The sequence below is a fragment of the Myodes glareolus genome, chromosome 8 (assembly GCF_982192425.1).
Source record: "Myodes glareolus chromosome 8, mMyoGla1.1, whole genome shotgun sequence".
Taxonomy (NCBI): Eukaryota; Metazoa; Chordata; class Mammalia; order Rodentia; family Cricetidae; genus Myodes; species Myodes glareolus.
This window is the reverse complement of record NC_142033.1, coordinates 41690085-41707703: the sequence shown is the minus strand read 5'-3', so window position 1 is coordinate 41707703 and position 17619 is coordinate 41690085. Positions and strand designations below refer to the sequence as shown.

The window sequence follows — 17619 nt, the reverse complement described above, 5'->3', positions numbered from 1 at the left end:
AAGCAATGACAGGCAGAATAAAACTGACCTACACACAGATGACATTTAGGAACAAGTTAAGTTTAACTATATAATTCCAATTAATGAAAAGAAAAGAAAAGAAAAGCTAGGCTCGACACACACTATAATCCCAGAATACGGGAAGTTGGGGCAGGGAATGGCTACAAGTTTGAGGCCAGCACGGGTCACATAACAAACACCAGATAAGTCTGGATTATATACTGAGACAAAAAGCAAAAACCAACCACCAACCAAAACAAAGAAAAGAAAATGGTCATTATGCAAAAAACAGCTTTTCAACAGTTTTCAATTTTCTCAGAAAAAGTATTTCTAGAATGAGTGGGAACAGCAGGGGGAATATCACAAAGTAAATCCAGAAGTCAGTGTCACACCCAATGCTTTAGTGTAACTTTAAGTCTTCCCTTGAGAGGATGTCTGATCACAGTGCTTGCCAATAACAGTTCTCATGGACTGCAACCCAACACATAACACACACAATAGGGATATGCTCAAGTCCTTTTGAAGAGACATGGAGATTTTGGGGAAAAACAAGGTGTGCCAATCACACAGCCAATGTCTGTATTAACTGGAATGACTCAGGGCCTTATATAGTCAAGTCCTCTATCACTGGGCTAAGACCGAAATCTTGGGAGGCTAAGGTAGGAAGATTTCAACTTGAAGTCAGCCTGTACTACAAAGCAAACTACCCATAAGGTCACACTCACTATGAGAATACATATACATATGAAAGGAAAGCAAGTAAAAAGCTAAATGTGGAGGGAGGCAGTTCTGATATTGTCCCTCACCTGAATCCAAGCAATCTTGGTTCTTTGAATACACCCAGTTCTCATCCTTTATGTTACAATTTACCACACAAATAACAAGAGCGAATACACTGATCTGTAAATTTCATCCACGTTGGGGATAAGGGCACATACAATCCTAGTCCTAGGGAGGTGGAGGCAGGAGGATGGCCAGGAACTCAGGAGTTTAAATAGTGAGTACCAGGGCAGTTTGGACTATAGATTAAGACATGGTCTAAAAACAACACTTCACCAAAACAAACAAATAACAATAATGCACACACACGTGCACGCACTGTCTTCATGCAGACTAGTACATTGATTTATATATCAATTTTAATGAGAAATTGTCACCAAAAAATATTCCAGGTCTGGAGAGATGGCTCAGTTGTTAAGAACATGTATTGTTCTTGCAGAGGATCTGAGTTCAATTCCCAGCACTCACATCAGGTTGCTTGTAACTCCAGCTCCGGGGGGATGACCCTATCCTCAGATACACGTACATATACAGACATGTACACATAAATTAATAATAAAAACATTTTTAAAATTCCCTTATATATTTATAGTGCCTATACTAGAGAAAGGTAGCAAGAGGCTGGAGGCATGAAGGACAGACCGGAGGGGACCTAAGAGAAATATTTTTGAAAGTACAACCATGTCACGTTAAGTTACCCTTAAGATAATTCTTTGAAAATGTAAAAAGAAGTAAAGGTTTAGTTTACCATTTCAAATCACTCAGAGCAAAATTACGACCATTTAAAAATAAAAATTTACATGTTCAATTTGCCTAGGGTTACAGCTCAGCAGGCACCCAAGGTTTACATTTGCTATCTAGTATAACACACAGAGACACAGACACACATATAGAAGGAGGGAGGAGCCCAGTATGTAAAGAGTTCACTTTGAGGAGAGGTGAGTGAAGTTACAAGGCCCCACGAATGCATCTGATTACTGTAAGCATAGATGACTCAGTGTCTATAGCAGAAAGGCACCTTATGAGTTTCTTTATGCCCAGTTTACTTAATTCTGTACACGGATCCCATAATAAGCAGATCTAGTGGTTTCATTTCAAGAATTTTGGTAGTGAAGGAGCTCCTGTGTGGTTTATTATCATGCTCTGTTTCAAGCCATTCCTACTAAGCAACTAATTTCATTATACAAGTGAATGGAAGGTTACAGAAGTAAAGCAAACTCAACCAACATGCAAGCCAGTGAGTGGCAGAGCCAGAATTAAAATCAGATCTGACTTATTCTCCTAGCACCCTCAAGACAGCTCACAACCAACTGCAACTCCTGCCCCAGGGAATCCATCTCCTCATCAGACCCCACCCCGCCCAATTCTCAAATTTGTTCTTTTAAAGTGTTTGGAGTAGCAGTGTGGAAAAGTGTGTTACTATAAATAATCATCTACAAAATGAAGAGGATGGGTATAGAAAAGATCATTTTAGGAGAGCAAAAGTGCAGTTGAGTATGAAATTCAAATAAACATTATTTATATAAACTGTGGTATTGCACTAACTTGCTATCTATAAGTTTCTTACCACAACCTTGAAATTGTAGTAAAAATCTCTATAGGGAACTCTACTTATTTGTTTACATACTCTAAATTTTATCTTACACATATGATTATCTTGCTCACATGTACACCTGTGTATCATATGTATGCCTGGTGCCTAGGGAGGCCAGAAGGTGTCAGATCCTCTGTAGGTGGAGTTACAGACAGTTGTGAGTTGTCACACAGGATTACTGAATTTGGGTCTTCTGAAACATCATTAGTATTTAATTGCTAAGTCATCTCTCCAGTCCTAACTTGTACTACAAAAAATGAAGAAACGTTTACCTTATTCTTTACAGTATCAATATTCTTTACAGGCGTGACAGAAATGATTCTCACAGGATTCTCTTCATTCTCACTAACTCCAGTTTCTGATGCCTCTGAACTCTGTTCCCTAGTAGAAAAACAGGCAAACAAACAAAAAACTAACAAAGGTCTTTCATTTACTTTATTACACCACTTTTATTTAACATTCATAGCAAAAGACATAAATCACTGCCTATAATCAATCAACAAAAAAAAATTGTCAAGAAATTGGTCTAAGCAAGGCAGTGTTGGCTCACACCTTTAATTCCAGCACTCGAGAGGCAGAGGCAGGTGGATCTGAGTGAGTTCGAGGCCAGAAACCATGGTGTACAAAGCGAGTTCTAGGACAGTCAGGACTGTTACATGGAGAAATCCTGTCTCCGCAGGGGGGAAAAATTCCCCCCAAAAGAAATCATTCTAAGCATTATCTCAAAGCAGAATTAAAATAATTTTACTTATTAATAGATTGATTGTATTACTATGAATCCACCTGCCAGGGAGGGGTTGAGTCCCCATTGGTTTAAACCATAGGTCTTCTAGAATTTATATTTTTGAATGTGCTGTGATGTGATTTAAACACTATTTTAGTCTTAAATTTCAGATAAGAGTAAAACCTTAAAAGCCTTAGTACTTAAGTTTGTAATTCTAGTACAGAGGCTAAGGTAAGAGGCTTGCCACAAGTTTGTAGTATACCTATAGTGTAAAAGAAGGCTTTGCTTGTAAGCCAGGTGTGGTGGCACATAACTCCAATTCCAGCACCAGAGAAACAGAGACAGAGGCAGGTGAGAGTCCAGCCTAGGCTACACATCAAGTTCCAGGATAGACAGAGTTACACAGTGAGACCCTGTTTCAGAAAAGATACAGTACACTGTTGAGTCTCAACATTAAAAAAAATCCTAAAACACATGAATATTATTTTATATTCCACAGAAGCTCATCCTATGGTCTAATGCCTTGGATATAATTTAAAACGTAAGCCAAGCAGTAAGTAAGAGAACAAAACAGAGAAAAATAAATTGCCTTGAACGACTTCCGGCTGAAGGACTCAGCTCTGAGTTGGCATTAATATTGCTTCCAGTCTCTGTGCCGGCGCTCCTAACATAAGGCTTTCTTCCTGTTGCTGATAAAGGCTTGTTTACTGTACCTAGCACTCCAGTAGGCTTTGGCTGGAAAAGCAAAACAACACAACAAAAACCACATATGTTATTTTATACTTTAGAGAAAGGAATACATAAAAATTTAGAAACAGCTTAAGATAAATGTTTTAATGTTTAAACCAGGGGTGGTTGTTCTCTTGGAAAATTATTATAAAGAAAATGTTTGGCTCTCTTAAAATAAGCAAAAACATATGGATTATCTTCACTTAATAATGAGGTAATATTTGCTATCTCTTATTCCTTAATTAAAACAAAATGCATGCCTCTTAAACACATGGAAATAAATGATGCATTTACCTTAGAAATAGACAACTGAATATGTAATCTTACACCACCTTGCTTTCATGAACTATTATCTATCTACTGTATCAGTGTTTCAAATTATTTATTTTTCTTAACTACTTATTTTTATTTATGAAATTCTTCACTATGAATTTTAAATAGTTTTAAGCTTTTCACAAGAGCTAAGAGCATACAGCAATGATTTTGAATAGTGGCTTACTGCAGAAAAATATCTGAGAACACATATGCTATACAAACCCATCTCTAATAATCTGGGGGCAAAAAGGCACAAGAAACATACTGAACAAAGCTCCCAGGAGGAGATGTGTTAGTACCTTTCCTGTTAACAGAAGCACTCTTGTCTCTTCTGAAATATAGCTTTTGTCATTGCAGAAGTCCTATTTTGAAAAAAGAACAAAACAACAAAATGGAACACTTTTATCATCTAAACAGTGCAGCTGTCCCTGGATCCGTGCAGAGGGGCATTTTCTCCCATGTAGTGAACCCAGGAAACTTTCCCACAGAATAACATCCTCAACCTCTGAACATTTCAAACTTCTGTTTCTTTGTTTTGAGACAGGGTTTCTTTAAACATTCCTGGCTGTCCTGGAACGCACTATGTAGATCAGGTTGGCCTCAAACTCACTGAGATCCTTCTGTTTCTTCCTCCACAGTGGTGGGAATAAAGACGTGCACCACCACAGCCAGCAAGATCATTTTTATTTTTATGTGTATAAGTGTTTTTCCTACATTTGTGTAAGTGTACCATGTGTATGCAGTACCTGTGAAAATCACGTTCACCATTTTAAACAAACTGTACTTCTAGTTTTTCATATTGTTCAAAGTATTATCACTACCTCTTAGTATAGTATAAAATCTACTTTTCAGCTGATAAAAGTAGACAATATGTATTTGTTAGCACCGTGATTTTAAAAACAGTTTCCTGTAGCCCAGCTGTTGGGTTCCCGATGCTCCTGCTGCCATGCTAGCTTATCCTAGGTTATCTTTAACCTCTAATCTTAACAGTATTTATGCTGGGTACAGTGATGTATGCTTATATTCCCAGTTACTAGGAGGTCAAGGCAAGAGGATCTCAAGTTTAGAGCCAGCCTGAAACAGGTCAAAAAGCAGGAATTATTAGAACTGTAAGACCTATGTTCAAATCACAAAGACAAACACACTACAAAACAAATAAGTAAACATAACATTCCCTAACAGTACTGATACCAACCAATTAGTCAATAGAAAAGTTAAATCAACTGCAAACACTGATGTTTTACTGAATTATGTCTATCTGTATCTAAGCTATATTTTGAGGGGTGAGGGATTGGAGAGGGAAGAACTCTGGTGACCCTGGAAACTCAGTATGTAGATTAGGCTGGTTTGTATTCACAAGAGGTCCAACCTGAATCCTAATACTGGGATTAAAGCTATGTACTAACTACTATGACCAACTCAAAGTTTATCATTTGATGACTTTCCCTATTACATATGCTGGAAGTTAAAAATAAAGTACAATAGTGTTAGTAAAGCACCTGGGAGGCAGAAGCCGGATGATCATTTGCCCTTTGGAGTACAAACTCAAGATCAGTTTGGGTGTTATAGCAAGACATAATTTGGGGGGGTGGGGGGGGACACGGACGACCGGGGCCAGAGGTGGCCCATAGGGCTGCAGAGGAATGTCTTACTAATTTCATTTAAAAACACATTTAAAGAACATTGTACATATGGACAAAAATGGCCTTATATAGTACTGTACACATTTTTCTTTTAAGAAATGTACCTTCAAGCAGCTGTGATAGAACAGAATGAGGGGCTTAAATGTACCTATGAGGTCTCTCTTTCTTTGCTTTGGCTGTCCTGGAACTTGCTTTGCTGAGATTCAAGGCGCATGGCAGCATGCCTTTAACATGTTAAGCAAATATTCAAACATCTTATATCTTATCAATCTATGCATCCATCCTTCCCCTGGCCTTCTATGTGTCCATCCATCCATCTATCCACCCACAATTCCTCTGGCCTTGAGTTAATGATGTTCCCGCCTCGGCCTTTCAAGTGCTCCCAATCCAACAGTGCACATCTTGCCTGCCAACACTGTCCCTTCTGTACAATTGAGAATGAAGCTCACTGCAGCGCTTTATGCCTAGCACTTTGTAGTCCTGAGTGTAAAGCTCAAAACACAAATATACACAACAAAAGAAACACACAAGTAGCTATCTTAATAAAATAGGATAAAATAATGTTAAAACCTGAAAGCTTCTTGTCATACCCAGAATGCAGGACTGAGCAGTAGCAAAAAGCTCCATTTGGACTCTACTGCCTAGAGAAGAATAACAAGCTTCCATTTCTCAATAAATTTAGAGGCTTTTTTTTGCAATCTGCCCTTAAAAATAACTATATAATATTCATCACTGGTGTTGATGATAAAAATTCAATTATCTTTAGTGTGATTGAAAAATAAAATGAAGAAAATTACCTTTTCAGGTTGTGTAAAGAACTTCATTGGGAGGACTGGATCCTTTGGCGAGTCTGCATTGCACAAAGCACTTTTACTATTTATAACACACAGAGCCACATCACAAACTGTATAAAGTTTCTAGAGAATAAAAAAAATAAAGACAATTACATAACTTCCACGATTACATAATAATCACAAGTACCAATTCCATCAGATATATAAATTCAAGTTGAAAGACATGTGACCCCTCGCTCCTTGAACAGTTCCTGTTTCTGCTCAGCATTCTTCAGAATCCCAGTAAAGGCAACCAAAATCATATCCACCTTCTCTCATTAGAAAGAAGTTACTAACACAAGACTGCTGTATATTTTAACAGTTTGTACCCTCCTCGGGGTTATCGATTTTGTTTTTTTTTTTTTGTACAATGTTTCCAAAAAAACAAACTTTGTGAGTATAAGCATTAAAAAGAAACTCAAAACCAGGGCTGGAGAGAAGGCTCAGGAGTTAATACTACTCGTTGCTACTGTAGACATGGACTTGGTTATCACAACTTAGACGGTAACTCATAATCATCCATGACTCTGGTTCCAGGGGACCTGGTCCCTCTTCTGATTTCCATAGGCACTAGGCACACACTTGGTACACATTCATGCATGCAACCTACTCATATACATTAAAAATATCAAAAAAAAAAAAAAAAAAACCAACCCTGGTGGTGGTGATGCTTGCCTTTAATTCCAGCAAAGGCAGGCAAATCTCTGTGAGTTCAAGGCCAACCTGGTCTATAGAGCAAGTTTCAGGACAGCCTAAGCCATAGAGAAACCCTTTCTGGAGAAAATAAAAATCTAAACTATCGGGCAAGTTGGTTAGTGTATTTTCCTTTGATATCCACTCCCGACATTTGTCTTACCTCATTCGTCTTGGACTCATCTGGAGACTGGGCATCTCTGGTCAGCTTAATGTTCTCTGCCATCTTCTTCATAAAGGCATGACTATTGTTCTCATTCTTTGTCATCAAGACTTCAAGCATAAACCACAGGCACCTAAGTGGAAACACATTAAACAGAACAAATGGCTTTTTGCTTAATGGATTAGTCAATCTTACTGAGAAGCATGGTTGTTTATAGCGGAGCCTAGGAAAATCACTTCCACTCTCTCCTCTTGCCACAGCACACTCATTAACACAAAACCTGTGATGATGGGATATGAATGGTTTCCAAGGACAAGTGAACCCCAAATCATACAAAACACAAGCATCACTTGGGGAATTGACAAATATGTGGATAGAGCTTTTTTTCCCGCCAAGTTCCCAAAACGATTTACAGATTAGAGTACCTGCTGTATTCCACTGAAAATGTAGAATTAATTTGATAACATTTTATGTGAGGGGATGGGGATGTAGTCATGACTTTTATCTCTGGCAATACACAAACTAGGTGTGGTCGTACACACCTGAGAGGTGGAGGCTCAAGGTCTTCTCACTATACAGCTGGTTTGAGCCTACACCATGCTACAAAAGACCTTATTCAATTTTCTATTACACGGACATTTTTGCCTATACTAAGTGTTATATGAGCTCAGCTTAACAGTTTACAAGAGGGCCAGGCAGTGGTTGTGCACACCTTTAATCCCAGCATTCGAGGGACAGAGGCAGGTAAATTTCAGGGAGTTTGACGCCAGCCTCCTGGTCTACAAAGTGAGTTCAAGGACAGCTAGGGCTGTTACAGAGAAACCCTGCCTCAAAAAGTAAAAACCAAACCAAACCAACCAACCAACCAACCAACCAAAAAACAGCAAAACAAAAAACCAAACCAACCAACCAACCAACCAACCAAAAAAACACTTTTCATGAAGTAGTTAAGGTATCTGTATTTGCTAACTCTGGCAGAGTCATATCTAGTTGACTGTTGGAATTCTAGGCAATCAAAACACTAAAACAGAAAATGCAACAAATACAGAATTACCCCTATCTAGGAACTTTTTTTTTTAAAGGGAGGGATCAAATGCCATCAGTTTACCTATATAAAAAGATGGAATCAGGATTCTTATACTTTTAATGAAAACATGTAACATAAGTATAAAAAGTTTCATCTGAGCAACTATATATACATGCAGCATTATCAGAACAACTAGTTATACTGCACCAAGGTGACTACACTGGACTCAAGCATTTTTTAAGGTTGAGACACTCAGTTTGTTTATGTGGACACTTCACAAATTCTCTGGGTTCAGAACTCTAACATCCTATTCATTTGGAAGATACTTTATATATATAAAATTTATTTTCATTTTATGTGCACTGTGCATTGTGAGGGTGTTAGGTCTCATGGAAGTAGAGTTACAGACAGTTCTAGGTTGCTGTGTGGGTGCTGGGTAATGAATCCTGATCAGAATAGCCAGTGCTCTCAACTGCTAAACCCTCCCTCTAGCCCCAACTTGCAAGATTCTTGATCCTTTTACAGAGACCTACAGCATTAGAATTACTGCCTTAAGAGTATAAGAGTCATTGTTTTTAAAAGTATTAATAGAAAAAAAAAGATTTTAAATGTAGCCAGGAGGTGGTAGCACACACCTTTATTACTCAGGAGGCAGAGGCAGGCAAATCTCAAGTTCAAGAAGAGCCTGGTCCAGAATGGCCAGGGTTTCACAAAAAAACCTGCCTCCAAAGACAGTAAATACAAATGTCTAAAACATATATAACTGTACCAACCTTCATACAGAAAATGCTAAGATGCTCTATGATACAAAACAACTTAAGAAATACGGACATATCCTTTTTTTTTTTTTTTTTTTTTTGAGGAGGGGATATTTTTTTAAAATTGTTTTTATTGAGCTATATATTTCTCCTGCTCCCCTTTCTTCCTTTTCTGTCCCCTCCCCTCCTACTCTCTCCCATGGTTCCTATGCTCCCAATTTACTCAGGTGATCTTGTCTTCTACTTCCTGACGTCATTTTTTGTGAAGTTAGAATATGTTGAAAACTTAAGGGCCATGTAAAACATACATATTTTTTGCTTTTAGCCTTGCCTGGGCTAGCTTTAAACTCTTAACCCTCCTGCTTCCGACTCCTGAGTATTAGGATTACAGATGTGAGCCTCCGCACTCAGCAAACACACACATATGTATCCTGAAAAAACATGGGACTGCAAATGTTATTCATCTTCCACAGCACACATAGCCCATGTACTGTGCTCACAGTTGTAGTCCTCAAAGCATGGGTTCCTTCCCAAATCTTTTCACCGAGTTGCCTGAAATATATCCTTTCTATGTGTAGAAGGCAGACACTAGTGAATGTCCACCTCCACACACCTGAGACCATGCTCCAAGCACCTCCCAAAACTTTTATTGCATCCCCTGCCTTGAAGTTACAATCCCTTTTCTACCACATGTTGCATACTTGTGGTTGGGAAGCAGTCAGCTTCTTTCATCTCTGGTAATAATTCCAATTAATTCATTAATTAAACAAGTTCTATGTTTATACCTTGGAAGCTTTTGCCACTTTCATGGCTATGTGTACTCGCTTCTCCTTGTTACTGTCGCCTATCAACTTCCTGTGACGTGTACACTCGTTCATTTCTAGACTACAGTCTATCAACTATCCATATAGCCTGCCATTATCCTTGGCTTCCTCCCTACTAGTGCATCACTGCTTCATTTCTGGTACATTTCCTTAAGGCCCTCTAGTCTTAGATATTCTGAAGCCTTGAAAATTCTTAGGAGTGGTATTCCAGGGAAAACATAACTTCAAATATCCCCCTTTCTGGATACCTCCTTCTGGAATGTAGACTATTAAAGCCATGGTTTGGGGCAGAGAAATGACTCAACGGTAGAATGGCTACTTAGCAATGTCTAAAGTCTCTAGGACATGTGGTTGGGGGAAGGGCTATATTCTTAGAGCTCAAAAAAAAAACCTCTCAGCTGGAGGCCTTGCTAATTTTCTAACACTTTCTATCTCCCTTGCTCTCCAGTCTGCTACTGTGACCTTATTTATTCAACGTTTAGCGCATACTTCATACTAATTAGATCATACTAATACACTTCTCTTTCTAATACACTTGCCTTAAAAACTCACAACTTGGGGACTGGGGAGATAACTAAGTCAGGAAAGTACTTGTCACTCAGATGAGAACCCGAGTTGATGCCTGGTCTTTGTATAAAAACATGGCATTGTGACTGTTGCTTGCATTCCTAGCAATGGAGAGGCAGAGACAGGCAGATCCTTGGAGCTCCCTCACCAGTCTGCTTAGCCTAGTCAGTGAGACATGTATATCCCAGTGTGTAAAAACCAAGGTTGACCCTTGGCCTCCACGTGCACACATGTACTCATGGTATGTATGCCCTGCCACCATACAAAAACCTTCAAGTGTTTGGGTTCTTGGCAGCATAATTCAAAAACGTTTAACTGCTGGGGAGAGAGCGGCTCTAATGACAAAGACTCCCACTTGCAGGAGAGGGTGGCGTATTTTCAAGGTCATGCCTGGCTCTGCAGTAAGACTGTGAATAAAGTGGGATATATGAGACCTTGTCTCAAAAACAAAATTTATCTTTGTACATAAGCTAACAAATTATCAAATTGAATCTCATCTTGACAAGAAGCTGTTTTCAACCTTTACTGTGTTCATACCACTCCAGCACCTTTACTCCCGGGGAAGGATTTGTTCCTATATCATGACAAACAAAAGGCTACAAGATCACTGACTTCATACACAGTACTCATTCCACAGTAAAACTGCTCTACAAATAGATGTGTGTGCGCTCTCATCTCCATGTGTCGTCCAACACCGTTTCTCTTGAGCTGAGAATCTCCTGCTGCAGACGCACACCACTGCACTAGAATCACTAATAAATGTAACCTTTTCACACCTGCCTGGCCATCTAAATATCTCCTAAGAAAGCTTATACTGTGAACAAGTACATACACCAACTTTAAACTTTCAGTTCTTTTCTGGAAAATATCTAAGTACAAACACATAGCAAAGAGGAAAGTATATATTATTTCAAAGTTTCTTAGAGGTCTCAGTCTCTTTTAATTCACTCATTCTATATCAGATCATATATAAAACTGTAGCTTAAAAACAATAATCCAATCAAATTTTATAACTATGTAAAGTCTTGCCCCAGATCTTTTCAAACATGAGTACATATTTCTTTAGATTTCTTTTTCTTTATTTAATTTTTGATTTTTCTTTTAAGGATGATATAAATATTACTTTTTTTTAAACCCCATTAGATTTTTGAGACAGTGCCTTAACTATTCCAGGCTGATGTGAATCTGCCACTAAACTGAAGATTACCTTGAACTTCTGATCAAGTGGAGGATTATAGGTATATGCTCCCATGCTTGATCTATGTGTGGCTGGGGCTCTAACCCAGAGCTTCATATATACTAGGGAACATACACGACCAGCTGAGTCACATCACCAGTCCTGATGATTATTATTTTAGGAGAAGTAGGGTGTTCGCTCTCTCCTCTCTCTTTCTTGCCCCTCTTCCTCCTCCCTTTCTCTCTCTCTCTCTCCCTCCCTCCCTCTTCTCTCTCAAAACTAGCACGTTCCAAGAAAAATGTTAAACTAGTAAATAAATTCTTAATCCATGAGGAGAAATTTTCACCACAGCCTTATAAATTACCAAACTAAAGCATAAAATCTAAAATAAATTATTAATCTATTTCAGGACTTAGAAAGAGAAGTATCTATAAATAGGAAACACACAAAAGAGTAAGGAAAGGATGGTTAAATAGAAATAACATTTTAAAAAATATATAAAAATAAATTAAGAAAAATTCAAGGGCTGGACTTCAGCAGTTAGGAGCACTGGCTGCTCTTCCAGAGGTCCAGGGTTAATTTCCCAGCACTTACATGGCAGCTCACAACTGTCTGTAACTCCAGTTCCTGGGGATCCAGAATCCCCAACATAGACATATATGCAGGCAAAATGCCAATACACAAAAAATTAAAATAAATTGTAAAAAAATAGAATTCAGGATATTCCCATGGAATTTCTGAAACACATAACTTACTCTTTTATATCACGAAGTTGATCAACATCTTGTGATCTTGTAAAATCAGGATCATGGGCTAGCAGGTGAATCATGTATGGAACCACATACTCAGGCAGTAGTGATAACAATTTCTCTAAAATGAAAAAAAATTATGGTTAACGAAAACAGCTTTTATAAATTCCTTCATTGTTTGAGTTCTAACCATTTGCTTCTATTTTTTCTCAGATATTTACAAACGGAAAGGAATGTGTGTTCAGATGATACCGTAATATTTTTACTTTTATCCTGCAAGAAATCAAAACCAAAGAATAAACAAATTATATAGCAGATGACTGAAACAGTCAGGAAAAAAAAAGCATATACTTTAATATCTGAGTAATGTGAACAAATTAAACCACACTGCTGACTGCATAATAAAATATAGTTACCTAGGACTATCCCCCCCACCTCCCTCGAGACAGTGATTCTCTATGTAACAGCCCTGGCTGTCCTAGATCTGGCTTTGTAGACCAAGCTGGCCTCAAACTCAGAGGTCCACCTGCCTCTGCCCCTCAAAAATGCTGGGATTAAAGGTGCTTGCCACCACAAACAATTTAAAGATAAATATGATTCCAATACAAGATTTCAGTTTCTACACAAACTACAGCTACAATGACAATACTCTATAAAGTTAACCATTTTAGGATAAACTACAAGGAAATGTATGTGCTCTATTTGATGTAAACTGTGAATTACTATGGTTGTTTGCATGTAATTGGCCCTCATATCTCATAGGAAGTGATACTATTAAGAGGTGAATCCTTCTTAGGAAGTGCGTCACTGTGGGGTAGGCTTTGAGCCTCAGACATGCTCAAGCTATGTCCAATGTCCCAATTCCTCTTGTCTGCAGGATCAAGATGTACCTTCTACTCCTCTCTCAGCTCCTTTCAGCAAAATGTCTGCTGGCGTGTCACCATGTCCCACCATGATGATGATGGACTAAACCTCTGAAAATGTAAGCTACCCAATGAAATGTTTTCCTTTGTAAGAGTTGCCATGGTCATGGTTGTCTCTTCCCAGCAAGAGAAACCCTAACTAGGACAACTATCACGTGCATACACACCGGTAGCCATAGGGTTCTGTTTGATGTACTCCCTGCGTATGCTGATGTTCTTTAGTAAACACTGGCGTGCGTGTGCTCTTCTTTCCTTCACAGGATCTTTGGCACACAAAGCAAAGATCGCCATATACTCCAAAGGGAGCAGTAACTTCACAAGTGCTTTATGAAGCTTCTGGGCAAATATTTGCCTTACTTGGTAGCACTCATCCTGCATCAGCACAAAAACAAAGATACACAAGACAGGTAAACATTTGCTTACATACGTGCATGCACTATAAATGATGATTAGTATGGAACAATAGTGATAATCTCTTATGTATATTCACATATTAAATGAGTCTGTACTCAAAGCAAAGTAAACACATTCAACTTTGAAGACAAGGATTTGAAAGAAGTTTTCCACTTACATTAATAACAAGTGCACAGAGCTGGAACTGTTCTGGGGTAATAATTTCATGGTAACAGGGTTCCTGAGCAAGCTTCATTATGGCGCTTCCAGCAGCTAGCCGCAAGCGAGACATATCTGATTTACTATAAACAAACAAAAAGAAATAAACATTTTCTATAAACATGATTACATATGAAATTCTGATTGTTTCTTGAGTGTGAGACTGATAGTAGGTAAGTTAACATGTAAATAAAGGCACTGACTTTGTGTCTACGAACTCAGCCTAGAGGAAAGGCTCCAGGTAACTGTGGTTTCTGCCCATGGTCTACATTCAAACTTTCATTCAACAAAGCAAGTCTTCTTATTCTACCAAACAAATTACTTAGAATGCTAAGAAAAGCTATTTCGTCACGATCTGAATCCCTCGTCAATTACACTATTAATTGTGAAAACTTGATTTAAACAAACCAAATAGAAGCCAATCATTTTAAAACTATCACCACATATATCTATACACATAATTAAGACTCTATATTAATCTCACAGCTTAAGAGTAATAGGCAGACAATTATAAAGAACCAGATGTTTCAAAGGGAAAGACAGAGATTAGACTATGTTTACATGTATATTTTAAATGGTTATTTTTATCAAGTTTCATGAATGTGGATGTGTCAGTATTAACATGTTTAAAAGGAAAGAAATAAAAAATTTCAGAGTTCTACAAGGAGGGTACCAACTCAGAGGAGAATAAGTACAAAACCGATTTTCTTAATTTCCACTACACAAAAATATTTAATTTTTTTCAATTTGATGAGGAAAAGGGTATTACTTAAATTTATATCATGTTACTTAGTTTACATTTCCAAATAGTTAAACTTTTTTTTTCTAGGTCAACTGGCAATATTTAACACTCAGCTCCGCTGAGGATTGTGCCTGTGTATCACTGAGTTAAGAGACCTCATTACAAGGCATTTCAGTACTGTAAAGGTATGCCAAAGTTTTCATTACTGCCACCCTAGCCCCTTCTGTTGGCTTACACGCAATAAGAAAGTTGGGTTTTATTTTATTTTGGCATATTGCTTCAATTGATCAAAGCATTAAACATAATATAATGAACTAGTTGTCATATATAACACTTTCAGAAGCAGATTATATACTTTTTGGAGGAAATAACATAATCTTAAAAAAACAAAAAAAAAACAAAAAAAACACAGCAGTACCTAGTATCCAACAGTGTTGGAGACTGTGGACCACCAGACCTTGAATTTCTTGTGAACAACTTGTTTTCCTCTGCTCTGAGCAGCCTGCAGCTAAAAGAACCCGAGAGCTGGGGCGTGGCCACAGCCCTATATAAGCTACCCCTGAGCACAGTAAAGTGAGTATTCTTATATCAAGGATGTCCCTGTGGCCCCATCTGTCTGTCTGTCTCTGTGCGTACATCTTTAAATTTTCAGCCTGGTTACCATAGCGCCTAATGAGCAGAGCGCAGAACGGAACTGGTGCAGTTTTACACTACAGCACTTAGTAAATACTGAATTCGTGAAATAAAATATAGCCCTGTGTCCATCCTCTCACATAAATTTAAGTAGAAATCACGAGTTATGTTCATTGATGCTCTTGATATATCAAGTATTTGAAAGAAATAAGGAACCTGACAATTTCCTCAAGGTCGAAATTAATTTACCCATTTTCCCCCTTTTTGCATTGAACTTACTGGAAAGCCTCTGCTCTCCCCCTCCCTCCTTTTTCTGAGCCACCATTAGAAGCCATTATTGTCTTCAAGCCATCCCACTTGTTCCATCACATCACAGGGTGATCTGTCTTTGCTGTACTTTTCACAGCGTTACAAAGAGCAGAAATTCAGCTGTGTGGTGTGGGGCTTCCCTTTATTCCCAGCACTTGGGAAGCAGAGACAGGCAGATCTCTGTGAGTTTGGGGCCAGCCTGGTCTACACAGTGAATTCCAGGACAGGTTCCAAAGCTATTTAAAAAAAAAAGTCTCAAAAATAAAATTACATAAAAAATTTAAACAGAGCAGAAATTCAACAAATAACTGTTTGATCAGTCACTAAATATGAATGTTTACTAACACTGAAATGATTATAAGTTTAATAGCAGACACTCATAGTTTTCGAAAATGATGAAAAAAGGCTAAGATTCTTCAATGTATTCAAGAGAGATAACTCCTAAGCTTACAGTGCAAGGCCAGCACTTAGTATCAGTCAGGAAAAGAACAGTATGCAACTCTTACCCAACCTTATGGTCAAGGAAACTAGGAAGAGCTCACCTGATCCTCTTCTGCTCTGTCAGGTCACCCTCACTGACCAACATCGCTGATAATAACCGAAGAGTTGAATTGGCAGACTTAGACTGGTTGTTTTTCATACCCAACAGCCACCTTACCAGAAGTTTAATTGCCTGTACCTATAAAATATTAACATGTTAAAAAAAGAAAGCAACTTAAAATTCCAAATAGGAGAAAATTACTTTTAACAAATTTGATTAATCACACTACTTATCCTGATCAGCACATACTGAAAGAGTAACAGTGAGAAAGAACATAACTCTGTTCAACCTAAGGATGCACTTTTTCCAGAGCTGTACATGTTGCATCTCCAACAGAGGAGACAAATGGTACACGTTACTACAGTGGTTACTAGAGACCAGGCCAGTGTGAGGAGGGAGGAATGGGCGCTAACTGGTACAGCACCAATTACAGAATTAGTCATGGCACACCTTTAATTCCAGCAGCCAGGAGTCAAAGACCAGCCTAGTCTACAGAGCAAGTCTCAGGACAGTCAAGGCTATACAGAGAAACCCTATCTCAAAAAACCAAAGTAAATTTTTATTTGTTTATTTGAGCATCTCTCTACAAACCCCTGGCTTCCCTGGAACTATGTAGACTGGGCTATCTAGAACTCAAAGAGCTCCATCTGTTTCTGCCTCCTGAGTTATGGGGTTAAAAGCATGTGCACCAAGTAACTTCAAATATAACCGTAGGTGGATAATTAAATTAGGGTTAACAATGATTAACTGGACATTTCAAAGGTAGTGAGGACTATGAACATTCTTAATACAAAGAAATGATAAGTGCTAAGAATCTCCATAAAAAGTACAGTATCAGTCAAAAATCTTTAAAAACTTAAAAATAGTCACTAAACCTATGATGATTAAAAATAATTATTTAGAGGCTTTTGTATCACTGTAGTATCAAAAACTGTTGAATAAATCAGGTCTGATATTCACTAAACATCTTGACTAAAACAGTGTTTACATAATTATTTGTAGTCTTCTTTACTAAAAGACTATTTCTAACATACATGAAAAGCCAGTTAAAGACGTAAATATTATTTTGTATACTTTACTGGCCATCGGACAAAAATAAACAATTACAAAACAATATAGGCTCACACATAATGAAAAGTATAGGGCTGTACTCAGTGTTAGAACACTGACCCAGCACCAACTCAAACCTTTAAAAAAAATCATTGGCAACTACAACTCTTTAGAGCAGTATTAATTTACAATGAATTTTCAAATAAAGTACATGGGGTTTCTCAGCACCAATA

General features: G+C 37.9%; 1 protein-coding gene across 3 annotated transcripts in view; it reads right to left on the bottom strand.

The window, feature by feature from the left end:
- Pds5a (PDS5 cohesin associated factor A) overlaps positions 1–17619 on the bottom strand; it is a 101140-nt gene that overhangs the window by 7578 nt on the left and 75943 nt on the right. For all 3 annotated transcript variants that reach the window (XM_085691854.2, XM_085691856.2, XM_085691855.2), the window contains exons 23-31: positions 16338–16474; positions 14071–14194; positions 13667–13871; positions 12583–12697; positions 7475–7607; positions 6583–6702; positions 4442–4504; positions 3688–3833; positions 2647–2755 (exon numbers count right to left, since the gene is read on the bottom strand). In XM_085691854.2, coding sequence (XP_085547980.1) covers positions 2647–2755; positions 3688–3833; positions 4442–4504; positions 6583–6702; positions 7475–7607; positions 12583–12697; positions 13667–13871; positions 14071–14194; positions 16338–16474 — 1152 coding nt within the window. The remainder of the gene's footprint in view (positions 1–2646; positions 2756–3687; positions 3834–4441; positions 4505–6582; positions 6703–7474; positions 7608–12582; positions 12698–13666; positions 13872–14070; positions 14195–16337; positions 16475–17619) is intronic.